The sequence below is a fragment of the Psittacula echo genome (assembly GCF_963264785.1).
Source record: "Psittacula echo genome assembly, chromosome: 11".
NCBI classification, from domain to species: Eukaryota; Metazoa; Chordata; class Aves; order Psittaciformes; family Psittacidae; genus Psittacula; species Psittacula echo.
The window spans coordinates 12928271-12947988 of NC_137746.1; the positions used below are offsets into that span (position 1 = coordinate 12928271).

A 19718-nucleotide genomic window follows, 5' to 3' on the forward strand; every position below is an offset into this window, starting at 1 on the left:
GCAGATGAATACAGAGATAAGCACTGGAATTCCTGCACAAGTACTCTTAAATCTTAAACATGACGTTAGCGTTAGAACTCATTTTAGCAAGGTGTGTGAACACACTGTCTTTATGACTGTGTATCTGGGTAAACAACAGGTTTCTGAAGAACTTAATATGTCAACAAGTAGAGTGGAAAGCTGATTGGCAGTATTCCCTGCAGAATTCTGCAAGGTTTTCAACACTGAAAGCCTTTATGATAAAACCATGGATTTTTAAGCAATAGAATTATCTTTTGCCTGTAACTTCATTTTAAGTCAATATCCAACAGAGGCAAATAACAGAAGTTTAAAATGTACTTGTGTACTGCTGCCAGCTGTATCTGTCATTGATAAAAGGAACAGAAAATTGCGGACTGTGTCTCTCAATGGCATAATCACTACCTGGTTCATGCACTTACATTTTAATTAACTACAAAATTAATGATTTGTTTACCTTCAACTACATCAGGGTATCCTGTCAGAATCAGGAGTATCAGGAAATTCAAAATTACCATAATCACTCAAGAACCCATCTAATCTAGTGCTTAGCCAGATCCTGAATATAGACAGATTTTTCACTGGGAGGTGCAGGGATCCAATCCTAGATGGCAATGAAATAATCCACCTCTCATGTACGTGTTGCCTTTAATATTTTTGTATTTTGTAAGCCCCAATGCATGAGATTTTCATGCATTCCCAAAATTCTGCTTTCTGAATTTTCATACCATCTTTAGGTGTGACTTTGTTTCCATGTTGCATAAAAAGAAATACAAAGCATGCAGCCTGTTTCTTTTCCGGCAACCCAAGAACATGACAAGACATGAATGTGACAAAACTGGGTTACGTTTGTTTGTTTGTTGTATTTCAAGAAAACAAAAAAAGTTTGAAAAAATGCAGAAAATTTCAAGCCAATCTTTATAGCACTGATTATGGGCTCTGATTTTAAATAGGAATATTAGTGAGTTTATTTTATTTTGCTTCTTTGCATGACCATACCTACCTTGGTAATTTTTAGTATCACCAGAAACAGAATAATAATACTCAATCACTTTCAAGTTTCCTTTTGGGTGAGAAGACACAGAACAATTCTTACATAAGTATAAATGTAAGTCATAGTATTATGTAATTAAGTAAAATATTATTTCTCTTTTCATGCACTTCCATTAAATGTTCCACATAAGTTTAGAGCAAAATCTGGCAGATGTTGGTGAAACACAGTGTGCACATGTTCCAGATAACCTCCATAGGAGGAAAGATGGGTTTAGAAAAGAGAAAGAATTGTCCTACAGCTGTTCAGTGAGAGAGCTGGGCCTAGACTCTATCTTGCTTGCTGCTTCAAGTGTCCTAATCAATAATCTACACTCCTTTGAGATATTTTTGGGCTATATTGTTTTCCAATAAGACAATTTACTTTGCATCTTTGTTAGGTTCTTGTGCTCAAAGTAATCTTTTATTACCGAGCTTCCCTTGCTCTCTGAAGCCCATAGCATTTGGCTTCTGAACTAAACTCTGAAGAAAGTTGAGTTTGATCTGTATTACTTTTGCTTTAGATGTTTTGCCTTCCAGGATCTCATACTCGGGTGAATTTCAGTCTTTTCTTGGTTACTTAGATTGGTTTCCTGGGGGTTTAAAACTAACTATTCACTGATGAAATCTTATAAAATATTAAAAAGAAGCCAAAAATAAATTGAAGTTCTAAAAAAACCCTACCAACCAAACTACTGCTGGAAGTCAAGCAATCAGGCATGTTGTATTCCTCCCAGCACCCCTCAGGCTCTTTGTTTATGGTACTGTCTTTCCAGTCATCTCCCTGTGCATTTAGTGGAAGCAAGATGCTGGTTCAAGTGGTACTTGTATAAATATTTCTTCTGCTGGGGGGTTCAGACAGAATGCATCTGTGAAATCTGTAGCTCCTTGCAGAACATTGCCTCCACACAGTCATGCTTTGTCTCCTCTGGAGAGGAAGTAGAAGAAAACATAAAGTTTTATTGCAGCCTCGGGTTATGTAATACTGTCTCCTGGCTCTGAAAATAACTGGAAACATCAAGATTAAATGTACTGTATCCTCAAATTCCTCTTCTCTTGGAATGGAAGGCTTTCAAAGGAATTTCAGAATGACCTTTGCCATGCAAGACAATTTACAGAGATGTAAAAGCAAATCCTAGAAATGGTGTTTTACGAACTGTCCAGTCATTTCAGCAAACAGGACATGCACAAAGCTCATTAAACAGTACTAATTTCAAGGGAGTTTTCTAACATGTCTGTAACAGTATTGCTATTTAGGCCAGAAGTATTACTTTCTTTTCTTCTATTATGGCATTCTCTGACTAGGCCTGTATTTAACTCTCAGCCGCTTCTGAAATTTTATAAAGCCTGCAGTAGAGTGCATAGAAGGCATGCAGGTTTCCTGTTCAGCCAGTATGGGAGCAGTTCTGCCCACAGACCACAAACTGAGCCTGATGTCTTATATCAGATTAGCTGAGATGACACCATAAAGAGAATTGGCCCACCTAAGATGTGACTCCCTTTGCGAGTTGTCTGTCCCTTTTGACTGACCATTTGCTTTCTACTTTTTTATTTCAGCTACTTCATGTCGGCAGTTTTTAACCTAGGTCTCAAAAGTGCCATCTTTAGCTTAATTCCCATTTTTGCATCTTACATTTATGTCATTACCCCTGGAGATGCCCACACTCCCTTTTCACACAAATCTTTTGCACAGTTATCTAGGAACTCCCAATATGTAGGCCCATGATATAGTGCAAATGTTGTGCTTTACCACCTCGGTAAAACAAAATCAGCCACCATTTGGTTCTTTTTAATGATGCAAACTCCTGAAAATTTCAACATACTAAAATTTACATAGGTTTGATAATTCTTATTTCATGCCATTTCATCATCCTTATAGTGTGTTTGATCTAAAGTACCAGTACTTCATGCTGTGAAGTATGGAAACTACTTCTTTCCTATTCTGTCTATATGTAAAAGCAGACAAGGTTGGGTGTTGCTAGGAAGTGACTGCACCATCTGGATACCTCGAAATGAATGAAATATCATAAAACGTGCTTCTTATTTGCTCACATTGTTGATTTCACCGTATCTCAAAACCTTCATTATTATAATGATAATAGGTAAAATATTCATAATTAATCAAGTCATTGCTTTAAACATGCATGGAGCTCTTAGCTAGAGGTGCATAATTATTTTGAAGTAGACAGCTTTTTCTTAGGTATTCAGATAACAACCAGACATCCAAAAGGGCCCAGGATACCCGACTGTTTCAGGCACAGCAGGACTTCTGACAGAGCAGCATCACAACTGGTTGTGTTATCTCAAAATTGTGGGTCTCTGCTTCCTCACGTTACTTGGGATTTTGGTCATTCTCACATTTTCTCGTCTCTGTTCCAATTTTCTACCACAGTACATCAAACAGGTTATTTAGAAACCTAACCATTCCTAATGATTCAGAGATGATGCTGAGCTTTCATCCTGGGCTGATGCTTCCTAAGCAGGAGGGGAGGGTAGTGGAAAGGGAGCAGAAGGTTGTATAATTTGCAGATTATTTACACAGTGGAGCATAATGGTTCACTCACAGTAGTTGCAACCTATTACATCATGCTGCTGTCACATCTGAACACTAATCCTGCACAGTAAAAATCCTGTGTTTGCTAATGCCAGTGTAGTAGCTTAGCTGCCATCAAAAACAAACAAAAAAGATCAGCTGTTTGTAATTATGTCCCAAAATATGAAAAAAAAAAGACATCACTTGTAAATATAAAGGGTCAGTAATGTCCATCTTCCCTTTGACCTTCCAGTATTCATTGATGGAACCTTAGAAACAAACATACCTAAATTTACCTTCAATCCCTCACTACATTTTCACATACTGATATTTTTCAGCAACAAGAAATTCTTAGGGTGAATCTTGTCTCCGTGAATTCAAAGGGAAGGTGGGAACAACAGTAAAAGATTTTAATTACTGTCTAGTGACATTACATTCTTTCCTCTATAATTAGACACTAATGAGAAACGGAACACATTCTGTCAAATGAACTGAGAAAACAGCATTTCAAGTGGAATGAGTGGCCAAGGACCAAACAAAATTTAGAACTGTGGGGCAGAAAGTCATGTCATATGTAAAGAAATTTCATTTGCTTGGATGGCTGTAATGATTCATCTCATTTTGCAGGAGTTTCATCAGCTGGGTTGTCATTTTACACAAACATAAACTAATTCCAGTTCTCTCCTCCCTGCTCCCACAGGAAATCAAGGTGTTTGATATCAAGCACATTCACACAGAGACATACACATTACTCTTTAAAAACAGGAAAAGAAAACAAAAAGAGAAAATCTCCTCCCATCCTCTGCCCTCACCCTGCTGTGCAATGTAGTCAGGATTCATCCTTTGGAATGTAAATTGAAATCCAGGCTTGCAGCTATCTGAATCCCAGAGATAATCTTGTATAAATGGACTACAGTGCAAGCTCTGTCAAAGTCTTAATATTGTTTTGCCTCATTACATAATCATGCTCTAATCACTGCTTAGGAATGGGTATTTAGTTGGTGCAGTTGCTATACTGCACCATCTGTGAACATGAATTGATCCATTCTTTACATAATGCCCAGGCAGAGTGAATGCCAATCGTCAGGTAGAGAACGGCACCGCTTCAACCCTTCAAATCTGTTACAAGCAAACATCTACAATGCCATGACAGATCTTCTTTGTTTCTTTGCCCTAAAGGCCAAACATTCACTGTATTTTATTCACATCATGACTTCCCTATGACGCAATAATGGTATTTTGCTGCTGAACCTCAGAGGGAAAGAGATTGTTGAGCATTTTTGAAAAGGAAGAAACTTAATTATTTCTTGAAACTGTCTGGCCCTTCTGCAGTCTAAAAATGAGCCAATGGAAGAAGAGAAAATTGTGAAGGACAGAAACAATGAAAAAGGCATTTGGAAAAGAAGGAGATAATAAGAAGTTCTTATGGTCAGGTATCTAGGGTATGGTTCTTTCTGATTTTGCCATTTCACCAGACTTCTCATTTCTGGCTGTGGACACCAATAAATCTCATAAATATCAGCTTATGTTCTGCACTGTGATCAAGTTTCTGCCCTATCTTTATGAAAATTCACTCATGCTTAGTGATCAAATACTCCTGCAAAAATTATTTGCCTGTGATATACGTAAAAAACACATGAACTGGAAGAGCTCAGATCATCTCTTCATGCAATAAATGACCAATTTTAGAAGTACTGTTTAGTTAGTACTAAACTAGGCAACACTTAAGGACTTGCTGATCTGTTGTAAGAAGAAAAAAAAACCAAACACAAAAATAGGTCACTTCAGGTTTTACACAAGAGAATAATTTGAACAGGTTGAACCTGAATCCTCACAGAAAACTGATATTGCGTTTTCCTCATACCATCGTAACAGTGCAAGACATCACACTGAACTGCATTCTGAGGCTGACTCAGTACCCTCACCAAGACAAGTAAGTTCCAAATACAGACCCTGTTAAGGCAAGAAGAGAGATGGAGACAAAAGCCAAATGAAGATGCATCAGGACAAAGACACTAATATTAAACTATCTCTTAAACTAGGATTTTTTATCCTAGATTAGAGCTGCAGTGTACAATGTCGTCCATAGGCTGACACTGGCCTAATGTGGCAGAGAAAGGTCTGACTCTGCTCTCCCATTCTCCCCCTATTCCTGCCTTTCCTGGGGGCAGTAATCCAGCTGCTGCTGAGCAGTTCTGGTACCATCACCTGTTTTGACATGACTGAGAAAAGGCTTTATCCCTGTTCTCTTTTTGTTTTAATTTTATTTTCCACTTGTAGCAGGTTTTGGGTCACCTTGCTGCCCTCCAGTGTGCCAGAAGTGGAAGAAGGGCACACAATCTGAAGAAAACTGGTTGCTTTGCAGGGAATGTCCCACAGGTTTACCAACTCACTATTCATTATTACAGAAAATATGTATGCAAATGGCCCCAAGCATGACTTATTTTTTTAAAGAAGGATGCATTTAAGATTTTTTTGGTCCTATTTCCTATTTTTATAGTCAATACTGATCCAGTGAGTTGTCATTTTAAGAGTTACGGAGAATGAGAAGTACTGGATTCAGTAACATTTGGGTACCTCGCTGCAGCTCAGAACTGTAAGGCACTGAACTAACACACAGCAAGATGCAATAATGCCAGCTCTAGAAAAATAACAGAGAACACTAGAATTCTGAATATTGCTCACTTCGACAATAAACCCTCTGGGTCTGGAGTCATCTTGGTTTATGTGTGGGTACATCATGAAACAAACTGGTCAACGATTAGAGCCTTTCAGTTCAGTTAAAATATTTTAGACATTTAAATTTTTTTTTCCCCAAATTCATCTGGAGTAGGTTTTTATTTTTTTTATTATTATTAATACAATTAATTCAGAGTAAGAGTTTTCTTCAAGTGCTGAGAACAGTGAGCTTACAACAGAGTTCCTACCTTAAAGGAGGTATTTATAGGAATCACATGTTTTAATGATATTTCCATGTACCATGACTGAAAACAGGAGAATTTTCCATTAAACTACTATTTACCTGTTTATTCTTAAAAAACAAAACAAAACAAAACAAAACCCTGGACAACAGCAATAGTTGGGATCTCTGCCTAAATGAGACTGCTGGCCATGTTAACAGTACAAAAGAGAGAACAAGGATGTATCTATTAGTTATTTATGAGGAAAAGAAGATAAATCCTTCTGCCACAGTTGTTCTTCATTAACAATTTATGCAGTTTATACTCATTACTTGTAGCACAAAAGGTAATACTTCGGTATTATTTGTATCATACAAGAGTTGGGTTAATTCTTACAAGTGCTCCTCTATTAACAGAGCCATAGAAGTCAGTGATGCCATTTCAGTGTTTGTATAAACACTCAATAGTGAGAATAATTAGAATTTTAAGATTAGGTTTTCCCCTGGCAGACTTGCAATCGTTTTTCATGTCTATTCTGAGGTGACAGTGCCCTCCTGTGGCACCATTTTCTTACATGTGCTTTTTTCCCATGTACACTCCGTCCAGAATGACGAACTGCATAGGGTTTCCCATAGATAAACAAGTCATTTATTTATGCACTTGTTTATATGAGTTAATTTTGAGACTAGGTTACATTTCTATTTCATGTGGTTCTCCAAACATATCTTTCAAATGTTCTTGCTCTTTTCTGTATGGTTTCTGCATAAAATTGGGAAAGAAAAACCTACTGGAAATCTGGAAAGCTGGTGCATGTCTGGGTCTGTGTGAACCACTATTGGCCGCACTAGCAAAATTGTGACTATTAGGTACCACATAAACAGTGACCTGCTCTAATCCTAGTTGTTAGTCATTTGATCAGTCACTGAAGAATAAATGATGACCCTCAATTTTGGGAGAGTCTGGCTCATACATTTGTCTTTTTCTTCAATTCTCTCAGCAGTTTCACAAATCCATCTAAGTAGAGGAAAATGTCCGGTTTTAAAAAGATGTAATAAGATATTTGGCAGCATTTTTCTGCCAGTTATTGATTCATCATCAATATCCTCCTATGTAACTTATTTTCTCCACAAATTTTTACATTTTAGGCATCAAAAGCACTAGATTATAAACATAAGAATTAATAAAACACATTAATTTTCATACTGTGAAACACTGACAAAAATATTTAAGGTAACCAAATACTGAAGGAAAATCCTTTTCAGACCCTGGGAGAGAACACATCCAGTTCCTAGAGGAGGAGCTCCATAATGCATCTCCCTGACACCATGGAGACAGCAGGAGGTGTGAGGACTTTTTGTGCTGTATACTTTCAGCACACAAAGAAATTCTAGAGATTTTAGGTAGCAGAATGTATAATAAAACAAATAACTTTTAAGAAGTACAGAACTATCTCTGCCACCCATCTGTTCTTGCTGTGTCGCCCTTCAGAGTGGTGTGTAGCTTTGTACGGAACAGAGATAGCAGAGGGCTAGTCAGAATAAAGTCTTCTTATAAACTCTCAAAAAAATTCTTATGTCTATGGACACGTGTCTATGCACACACTGGTAATTTTCCAATACTTTTAACTTAGTCATGAAAGATTTTCACAGAAATGCCCACATGTAAAAAGACCAGCCCTTCAAAACTCCACATAATCAACAGAAATTAAACCATTTTATCCACTCCCAAATTATCAATGAGAATGAATTGAAATGACACATAGACACATACATAAAACTTGACCAAGTGGCCAATATATAATTTTTGAAGCTCTTCTGCAGTTCTTTTAATACGTAAGTAAATCCAGCAGTAAATCTAGCAATTTTAAAAAACTGCAAACAGTATCTTATAATAGTAAATGTGAGACAATCTTAGCTGTAAGAGTTGCCACCTGAACTATAATTAAGACACCAATTTCCTGTGATGTTACAAAGCTGTTCTTTTCTCAAGCATTTGTACTAGCTTCCAAATCACTTTGGAGTACAAATTAGAGGCTTGTTTCCCCAGTACCTTACACTTTGCACAGTCACTTAAACATGCATAAAGAGAGTACTAATGGGTATAATTTCCCATTCACTTCGCACAGGTATAAATGATTCCATAACCAGGAAGCAGTGAAGGATCACACCCACTGTGCTGATTAAATCAGTTAAGTATAGTGTTCATTCCCTCTGGCTATGCTTCCTGGCACAACTAATTCCTTCTATTGAACTTTTGGGACTTAGGCCAGGGCATATGCACAGATGGTTCCTCAAGTCAGGAATTCACTTTTCCTACTGTCTAACAGAGCCTGAATCCTGGTATTCAAACTACTGTATCATAAAGTGTATGGTAGGAGGAGCTCCTCAAAATTTTCACAGACTGCTTTGAGTCTGTGTAAATTAGGATGTCACAGGGCTGTTAAAAATAAAACTTTCTGAAAGGGCTTACTTACTAGGGTCATGATGACTAGATACTGATGGCATGCATCTTCTTTCCAAAATAACTCCTACTTCAGAAGTGATTTAAGTCCTATGCACTTTCTCTGTGTGCAACAGGGATTGTTGACACCAACAGCAATATTCAGCTTCCCATTCAGAGTAGCAGTATGAAGATGCTGTGGCTCAAGTCATAACCCTGCCCTGCATCTCATGATCTTCCAAACATAAGTGTCAGGAATATGAATTTAGTAGAAAGCATGATATGAGTGTTTATACATGAGGATAAACATGACCTGGACAACATTTTTCTGGGGGTTTGCATTCCATTTTAAATAGATGTCATTGAAGAAGCTGATTAACAGGTTATTGCACCTTCAGATGAAAATGGCTATGTCTCAGCTATAGAAACATAGATGAATACAGAGGAAGAGGAGAATTATGTATATTCATAAACAGAGAGAGATGAGATCTAAATATATTTAGGATGAGCTATTATACTCCTCAGTGTAATAAGAGGGTTTTTTTTCCATGGAAATTTTTTATTTCTTTAAAAATTGAAAATTATCTAGGTATTATTTTCTAGACATATGTAATAGCTATATATACCTTAGAAAAGACAGCAACACTGTAATGTCTCTGGTGAAAGGCTAAGTAATCCAAAAATCTTCTAATTAGGATGCCAAATATTAAGTATGTAAGTAAGTTGTCTTGCAAAGATACTGCAAGGTTGTATTATCATTCATTTCTGGAAAAATCCAAAAGTATGTTATCCCTCCAAACAGCAATCTGGCAGTCTGAGAAGCTTTCTTGTTGTAGTAGACAATATTGGATATAAACAAGAGTCAGTGCTCTGGGAAAGAGGATGAAGTAATAATGAAAAGATTATCAATTTGCCAAGTGAGGGCTAATGAATGACATTGTGCAAAGGATCAAGCCTGGGCATTTTTTACTAAAATAACACCTCAGTTTGACAGCTCCATACAGGCATCACACCAGGAGTGAAAAATCACCTCAGGCACAGAGATGATCTGAATATAACAGAGAGTACTTAAGCTGGTCCCATCTGAAGAGCAAAGAATTCCATGAATAGAGTCAGAAAAACAAATGTGGTTGAAACCAGGGCTGGGGCAAGATTCAGTCATGAAAGATGTGATTAAAGTGAAATACCGTCAAGTCCATGTTCCCCAGAAGAATTAATGCATTTTACATTTAGGATGTACATGTTTTGACAACTGATACTAGGTCCTAAATGGCACATCTTTGGTCTTATATTAATTTGTATGCTCAGAGTACTTTTCTTATTCAAAATCTCAGAAGACCTGCTGTTTTATCATTCCAACATCACTTACATAAACTAGGTAATACCAGCAAGATGCTTCTCTGGAGCATGCCATCACTTAGTCCTGTTTTCCTTAGTGCTTTTCATACTTTACAGCTGTTCATACTACTTCAAGCTAGAAGAGACATCCAATACATTACAGAACTATTGGCTTGCTTTATCTTGACATTTCCTAAATTATACTTGTTATTATCACTCTTACCTTGAAACAAATCATTCCCGAAATCCTAACCAAGAAAGGTAAGAAATAGACAAAAACCTCTCTGAGGTATTAACATTATTCCTTTCCATAGCAAGATTCTCTGAAATAGTGAGATTTACTCCAAAACGCAGCAGTGTCTGCAGCACCAGTAGGCTTTTGGATTAGAAAGCAACATGTATTAAAGGAATTTATGCATCCTTCAATGATTCTTCAGAGTGGTCAATTCTACACTGCCTGGCAAGTTAGAGTTGAAACTGAAATTTCTGTTTCCTTTGATTTAACTTCTCCATTAGTAGAAACCTTAAAGCCTGCATAACGTTTATATGGTCTCTTATTTCTTTGAGCTTTCAGTAAAATGTTCCCAGTTCTACAAGGCATGAGAAATAAGGTCTGCCAGAATAATTCTGTGGATTTTGTCTATGAATATCAGGAGTTGATACAGTGTTTCCTATGGATATCATCCTGGAGTGTTTTGGATTTTTTACATATATCCATTAGGGAAAAAAGTGTTTGCATAAAGGAACGTGCAATAATGTTCATGAGGGTTGAACAAAATCTGAACAATTTCATCATGACTTACCTTCTGCAGCATGTTAGCTGAGGTAAGCTATTTTGAAACGTATTTGGTTAAGAAGTCCAGTATTTAAAAAGAAAAAACACAAAGAAGAAGGAATTGTGTTCACCTCGATATAAAACACTTCTACCTGGAGCATCTCCAGTTTATGTAGCAAATGTTCTGTGACAGAACACTGCTGTTGCTCTATGGAAATGGAATGGTACATCTTTGAGATGACAGAGAATTCAAAGTAATGCCTCATTGCTGCTGAAAGAACTGAGGCCTTTACAAGTTACTTAACAGTTTAAAAGTTCTTCTGCATTACATTTTGAAGAAAAAAACATTCATTTTAAAATTAAGCAGAAAAAATTGTAAAAATGATTGTAATAGCTTTCTGTATAAAACTACTCCTTGCATTAAGGGAAAAATCAAAGTATTCTCCACAGAGACCTGATGACAACCACCAAGAGAAAAACACAATAAAACAATGTATGTGGACACAGTCTATAAAATGGAAGGACTGAGGCTGCTCACCCTAAATATACATATATAGGGATATTCCTATGTTATTCACGCCACCGTTTGGCTTGGCTTGCACACACTATTATTGAAGAAAGGTGATGCATGAAGTCTCTACAGCATGCCTTGGTCTAGGTCATCTGGAGTCATCTGCTTGTTTTCTCAGCACAGGTGCTGAGTTTTGGATTTGACTCTAATACCTGTAACAAAGTGCTGGTTGTGTACTAGATTCTGATATTTTCTGTTCTTTTTGAATTAAAGATTCTACAAATCAAGAGCGCTCGTATTAACCAAAAAGTTGGACAAAAAGACCTGTCTAAGAACAGGACAAAAATGTGGATAAAGTAGTTGCTTAGGATCTGATATAGTACTTCAGCATTGAAGTAATATGATAACACTAAGCATGAAAACAGCCTTCCCCTTAAAACTGTTTGAATGGAAATAATACAGAAGCAGCTTAAAGTAATATCTACCTTTGTATAGCAGGAGAAAACCCTGATAGCATATATGAAGATGAATTAATAAAAAGTTAATTCCCAAAATTGACGAAATGATAACTTCTCAGGAAGTTAACAGATGATCCAGAGGGATGAAGAATGAGTCATACAGTAATCTTATGGCTTCAGTTTTACAGTGTTCCTGATCAGTGGTAGGTTTTTGGGTTTTGTTTTTTTGGGGAGTGGTGTGTTTGTATTATTCAGGACATACACATATAATGCAAACTTATCTGTGAATTAACAGGATAATCAGCCTGTAGTTACTTGAATTGGTTGTTCATATTCAGCCATATCCCTTCATAAAGCACACATATATAATCTGTTTTTTAAGTCTTTGGTTTAACTATAACATATTGTAATTAAATTAAAACCAGTTAATCCTTGGGATATGGACATTCACATTGGAAAAAAAACCAAAAACCAAAGAAGCACCAGCTGGAAAATTATCTCTGAAGTTTCTTCTGTGACCAGGATCAAAGGAATTATTCTGGGAGAAATTAAAATTTTAATTATGCCTGAAAACAGAGAACTGAATGTTAACTAAAGGTACTGATCTAAGCAGAATACACATTTGTCAGAGTCTCTTTGATAATGCTGGAAAACTATCTCACTCTCAATTTGCAAATCCTATTCTGTTTCAGTTTGAGACTTCACTGGATTGCCTTTCACTGAATTGCAATGCAGTCTTTTGTAGTCTGGGATTCTGTAGTTCTTTGCAATTAAGATTTCCCAGGAGTGCTGTAATCTGAGGATGAGAACTAGGTTCTTTTAGTTTAATAAAAATACATCTAAACCTGAAGCTTTGCTGTACTCCTGAATCCAGATGGAATTTACTTAATAGTTTGAAAGGGAAAAACAACTGGGAAAAGAATCATAAAACTATTGAATGTGAATTATGTGTTATGTACAGAGTAACACATAGCGTGGCTTTTGGGGGCCACTTACGAGATGTGGGTTCAAATCCTTTTAGAGGAAATAATACAACAGAAGATCTCAGGCAAATAAAAAAATTAATTATTGACACTGCCTAGCCCTGAAGAATAGTTGCAAACATGAATAATTTAGAAAGTACATCTGAAAGCATGCATTATTTGAGCGCAGAGCTGAGGGCATGCTAAGAGGGACAGCACGGTGACTGGAGGTTTGCTGGACCACCACCAGTCAGTTGTTGTAAGAGGACTGAACCAGGCATTTGCAAGCTATGAGGAATGACACAGGTAGAAGGAAACCCGCTGTGCTATGCAAGGCAAGTTACCCTTGAAATCTTGCAGTTATTTAAGGAAACCTGCCAGATTATTCTCTTTAATAGTGTAGAAAATCCACCAGTTCTTGAGCTATACCAGCACTGAAGAGGTTTGTATGTATTTGCTGTGAATATTATCTGGTGAATCAGTTTAATATATATACCCCTGACACAGAACAGCAAAACCCTAGCTAATACAGAAATCCTGTGTTGGGTTTTTAATATATTATTCTACTTCAGTATTCTTTTATTTTACAGGAGACTACGTAGTCATGTCTGTTTACTTTAACCTGAGCAGGAGAATGGGTTATTTCACTATTCAGACCTACATTCCCTGCACACTTATTGTTGTGTTATCCTGGGTCTCTTTCTGGATTAACAAGGATGCAGTTCCAGCCAGAACATCACTAGGTGAGCTGTTTTTTCTTCCAGATTTTATGCAAGTGTTCTGATGTTTAAGTGACACCTCTGCAGATCACCAGTTTGCAAATGTAAGAGGTGAGACAAATTCACATGAGCTCTCCTTGTTTAAAAGGATGCAGTAATTTCCAAGGAATAACACAGCCTAAACTGTATTTGCATCTCTTCCTTTTTACTATGTCAGATCTTGAGTATTGTAGATTGCTTATGATCAAAACTTTTGGATCTTTTCTTTTGACGGTAATATTTTTTATAAACATCAAGAGAATGGGGGACATTGCTGCATACTAAAGCAGGGATGTGTTAGTTTTATTTGCTCTACTTCCATATCATGCTGACTGGCAATACAAATGAAGTACATATCAAGAAGGGACTGAAATTTTTGGCTATGTGCTATAGTGGTAAAAAGGGAAGAATGTACTACCCTGACTTCTGCTTTAGAGACCAACAACCAAATTTAGTCTCCAGGCAATAAAATCAACTGAATTTGGTGGCATCTAAAATCCTATCCATGAAAATGTGACATGCAATTAATCAGAATTATCAATTTCTACACATTTAACAACTGTTCCACCAATAAACTAAAAGAGACCAAATTAACCTTGCTTGTGCAAAGCAGCTGGAGCTGCAAGGATTAGCAAAATAGAAACTTTAAACTAGACAAAGCCAAACACATTTTCTACTTCTCCATTAAATCCATGCAAGTGAGAATCATTTTAGTATTTCCTTCTGCATTTTCATTTCTTCACAGAACTACAGCATAGAGCACTGGAATGCAAAGTAAGGGACAGCATTTTCATTCCAGACCTCCCTTGAAAGAAACAGAGGAATAGAGGGCCACTGGCTCCCATGACTTAAAGTTTTAAGCATTTTATTGCCTTTTTCATTTCCTCTCTAAAATGAGGTTATAACATCTGCTTTAAAGAAGTATAGAATTAATAAGGCATTCAGCTGTTATTTAAATTTCACTTCAATATACAAAACAGTTTCTCTCCCTCTGTTGAGAATTAGTCTATTTGTACCACTGAGAAGGTAAAACCAGTGGTATGAAATTTACTATATAAATGTGATGGATTTTAACTGTTCTGATGCATTTTTAATGTTCCTCACATTGTAGTACAGGCAGTAATGTTCTGAAAGGAGAAGGCACGGTGAAATATGTCACAATACTTCACAGTTATAGAGTACAGTCACTTATGAAGACCAGAAGAGACGCTGGTCTGGCACAGAGCGAAATCTGACCTCACAGTTTTACATTTATAAGGAGCCTTGACAGTCTCTCCCTTCCAGCTTTATTGCAAGAAATCACTTAAGTAACAAGCAGCAGATAATTTGTGTGGGGCTAGCATGCCTGCACAACTAGAACTCGTTTAAGCAAGAGAAATAAAACAGTTTTATTCCCTTATGGAGCACACATACGAATCTACACTCGTTTTGTCCTAGAGTTCCTGATGGATTACATGTTTTAAGAAATTTAATTAATTTCTACCACCTAAGATGGCTGCAAGGGTGTCTCTTATTGGCATTGCTATCACTCTGCAACTAAAAACTTATCCCAACACCACAAAACATTTGAGATTGGTCTTGAGTTTACTTTAAAGAATGGAGTAAAGAGATTTTTATTCTCCACAATGATTTTCTCACTCTGACACAAGTCCTTTTCTCTACACTCTGTTTCAGTGTTTGAGGACACATAGCCTAAAAATAAATGTCTCGAAAGTGAAGGCCCCCTAGAAGTAAACTACAAAACTAAACAACTGAATTAAATTTCTTAGACCCAGAATCAATCTAACCAAGCTATTCTGCACAACAGCACTTGCAGAGACCATGCAAAAATGTTTCATACCCCATGTTCATCCTTGAAGCTCTCACTGAATCCACATTCACTGCTGGGATGTGCTGTTTAATATCTTTGCTATATGTCTGAACTCCAGGCATACTTCAAAATCTCTCAGAGAGAACCAACGATATCAGTTTGCACTTGAAGTAATATTTCTGTTGTTTTCTGTCTATCTACCAGGTATTACAACTGTCCTGACAATGACCACCCTAAGTACAATTGCTCGTAAATCTCTTCCCAAAGTCTCCTATGTGACAGCAATGGATCTTTTTGTGTCAGTCTGCTTTATTTTTGTTTTCTCTGCACTGGTGGAATACGGAACTTTGCACTACTTTGTCAGCAACAGAAAGCCAAGCAAGGATAAAGACAAAAAGAAGAAAAACCCAGTATGTATCTTTTTAGCAGCAAGGTCTAAAATTCAATTACATTTTCTCAGAAAGCGTTTAAATCCCTCTTCATCCTTGTACTTTCTTTTCAGACATTGCTAATATATACTCTTCCTTTGTATTAATAGGAATGCAAACATTCACCTCGAGAATGAAAAGCTCATACATTACAGTTGTCTGGGTGCCAGAAAAACTAATTTCTTAGAATAAGGATCCTTTTAATCAAAGTGTTCTGCAAATCACAACTATCACCAAAATCATTATTTATGTCATAGATAGAGCTCTTGCTGTGACCTTTATGGAAGAACTGTCACTTTCTCTGTCTTAGCTTTAGCAATATTCTCTGGCATTAACTTATGCATATATTATTGGTATGACTGTTTTTCTTACTATCAAGACTACAGTTAAGCATTTATATTCAAACTACAGTGTGCTTTTTCTAATTTCCCCTTAAGCATCTGTTTACTTTTCATTGTTTTCGTATCTTCTTTTCTTATATTTCTTATCCCCTTTATCTACTTTTCTCTCTTAGAGAGTGATTCAGCAAGCAGTTTACAAGGTTACTTATGGATGTATGCTACACACTAATAAATAAGTGTATTCACTTGCCACAATAACTAAATCCTGGAAGCACCTTCAGTAGGTGTTTAAGGTTTTGCCCAGGTAGGGAAAAAGTCCATTGCTTATTTTGTCTAGGACAGATTTCTTCTTGCCCTTTGCACTTGAACTAAACAGTCTGTTGTATAGAATCTCTGAAGTGAAAATAATTAGTGTAAAATCCTAGAGAGGAAAGTAGCCTAGTCATCTACAAAACAATCCAAATATGCCCATGAAAAATGTGAAGAACAAGTGGTTTACATTAATAGAGAGCATTGTCAAATCCATTTCAGGCATCCAGTCACTCAGATTTGCTGTCCTAAAATCTTCAAAGACTTTTGAAGATATTCTTTTTTTAGTTTTAACATACAGCACAAGAATTCTTACCTAACTTTAAGTATGCTAAAGTTCGATTTCATCATAGGCCTCTCTTCTGGTCAAAAGGAAGAAGCACTGCTGGCAGGTGATGCATCTTGGCCTGTCTTAGGCTGCAATAAAAGGCTGGCTGTGTGCATGTGTGTCTTTTACAGTGCAATAAAGGAGCTGAGATTAACTACCTCAAACTTAGTTGTCTCACTTAAAGATGTCCATAAAAGGGCAGATGACTTGTTCTTTACATTACTTATCTGTGAGCATTTGGGGACAAACAGAAGTACAGATGATTGCCTGGTTCCAAATCACAGAGTCTCAAAAACTTAGAAGTAGAGTGCTCAGGATGCAGGCTGCAGGTGAAAAGAATTTTTTCTACTAGAAGTGTTTTCGTAAACTGTGAATGGTCTCCTTCAAAACAGTTCAACATAAAAGATTGGAATCCCCTGGGAATATTAAAAGATCTACATTGAGTTTGATATCTTATGTCTTTGGCCCAGATTTAGTTATAAGACAGTGACGAGTCAAAAATGTGGGGGGTTTATATTACAGATACTTGTTTAAATTGCTATTATCCCAACTTTTCTATAAATTTAGTTCTTTTTGACTTACTATGTTTTAGAAACATATTTTTAATTTACATTATTTTTGTCTCTTTCTTTCTTTCCTTTCTTTAATTTAAAACAAAACCCTCTGATTCTCTTTTCTGTCTACAAAATGAAAGCTTCTTCGGATGTTTTCCTTCAAGGTATAATGCTTTTTGGAATGGAAATTCACTGCATGCGACTGCTGAATTTAACTATCAAAGCTTATATGAGAGTGGTGTTTTGTTGGGTGTTTTTTTATAATGAGACATCTAAGCATTCTACTTCAGGTAACTTCCTAATTCAGTAGAATGGTTACATATTTCTAGACAATTTGTAGAGTTGATTCAGCAGCCCAAATAATTATTCACTATGGTTCTGAACTAAAGTAAGTTCAAGAGTGACCAACAACATTATTGCATCCCATGAGTTGAGTTTAATGTCAAAACATTTCTGCTCCACTCTTTCTCAAGTTGCCATGGGATCCAATAGCAGCAGCTACACCAGAAACCTGCAATACACCCTTTTACAACTCATCTCTGACTCCACCTTTTTAACCTCTGTGATTTCACTCTGAATTATAAAGCTAAATGTGTTCTGATGTTGACCTGAAGAAAATTTAATGTCATCATCAATTACTCAAATGCTGTTATGCTTATGCAAAAAAGTCAGAGTTTTGAAAGGGTTTAAGTTGCATATGTATTTTTAATGCCATCACTGGATCAGTAGACTCTTAGCACATTAGGAAATGTACGGTCCACATCTAAACGGTCTCTTCATTCAGAAATGCAGAGATTCCTTGGGGGAAAAAAAAAAAAAAAAGAAAAAAAACCCCAAATATGCATACTTATGGAATGGAATTGTTGTTATTTTACCCTAATAACTATCAGTAGGAAATTTCAGTGCCCATCATCCTAGTGTTCACCAAGTGCTCAAATGTGTTTTAAATGCTTCATTTGCTCAATTTGTTCCAAATATATACGTCTATATCTATATATGTATAGAAATTTATGTGCAGCTACTATATAAAATCTGGAACATGTTGAACCTTCTAGTTGGTGAACATTAGTAGAGGCTGAACTGCATATACTAAAACAACTGGAGAGTCTTACAGAGATTGTCCTAGCTTGTTTATTCAAAAGACCCAGTTTCAGTTTTTCCTTTTTTTTCCTGTGTGTATATATATATATATATATTTGCTCCTGTCTCAACATGAACCAGCCCTAATTTAAAATCCTGCATTCCATTGATTATTCCACTTCTTTGTATGTGCAATGCACAAATTGCCTTCAGATATCAAGCAGCTATGTAAAATACAAATCACAAGAAATTAAAAAATACCATCAATTACATTCCTGAATGTTTCCTTTAACCTCTGATGTTTCCTTGTTTGGCTTTCAAGCTAGTTGTCCACAGCTGTTAACTTTATATTGATTTGTGCTGCTTTCCTGTAAAGTATATGATGCAACTGGTTTTAGTGAGTTTAAGGTAATACTGCCATTAGAACTCCTCAGCAATTTCCCATGTACTCCATGCAGAACCATCATTCACATGTTGACTATAAGTCTCCATCTATCTGTTGGTCTGGTGATAATAACAACGTCTCTCCCTCCCGCCATCTTTGTCTTTTTTTGCTACTCCACCTTAGGCACCTACAATTGACATCCGGCCTCGGTCAGCTACTATTCAAATGAACAATGCTACACACCTCCAAGAAAGGGATGAAGAATACGGGTATGAGTGTCTTGATGGCAAGGACTGTGCCAGTTTTTTTTGCTGCTTTGAGGATTGTCGAACAGGAGCATGGAGGCATGGAAGAATACATATCCGCATTGCCAAAATGGACTCCTATGCCCGCATCTTCTTCCCAACTGCCTTCTGCTTGTTTAACCTGGTGTATTGGGTATCATATCTTTACCTTTAAAAGCAGAAGGAAATCAGTGATATGAGCCTTACTCACTGAATTTCTTAGAGAGATGGTTTCCTAAATCCACTTGAAGTATTTATGATGCGCTTTATAGTGGTCTGAATTCTTTAGTGCCATAACCCCGTGAATATCAATCATATCATTTGTCCAAAACCTGCCACCAGGTTATTGTGAATTAAATGTCCATTCAACATGTCGAAAGAATTTGAAATAAAAATAATATAAACAGGTAATACATAGCCATACCTGCTAGAATAGAGAGAAACAGAGCAGGCAGGGCAAGGGGAGAATGGCAACATC

At 36.6% G+C, this 19718-nt stretch overlaps 1 protein-coding gene across 5 annotated transcripts in view; it reads left to right on the forward strand.

Moving 5' to 3' along the window:
• GABRG2 (gamma-aminobutyric acid type A receptor subunit gamma2) overlaps window positions 1-19415 on the forward strand; it is a gene marked incomplete at both ends in the record, with an annotated part of 65369 nt that extends 45954 nt beyond the window's left edge. The window contains 4 exons of one of the 5 annotated variants that reach the window (XM_080627021.1): window positions 13554-13706; window positions 15736-15941; window positions 17632-17655; window positions 19140-19415. In XM_080627021.1, coding sequence (XP_080483147.1) covers window positions 13554-13706; window positions 15736-15941; window positions 17632-17655; window positions 19140-19415 — 659 coding nt within the window. Of the gene's footprint in view, window positions 1-13535; window positions 13707-15735; window positions 15942-17631; window positions 17656-19139 lie in introns of all 5 variants that reach the window. The other 4 variants (XM_080627022.1, XM_080627023.1, XM_080627024.1 and 1 more) reach the window with 4 other exon arrangements.
• Between the last annotated feature and the right edge of the window lie 303 nt (window positions 19416-19718).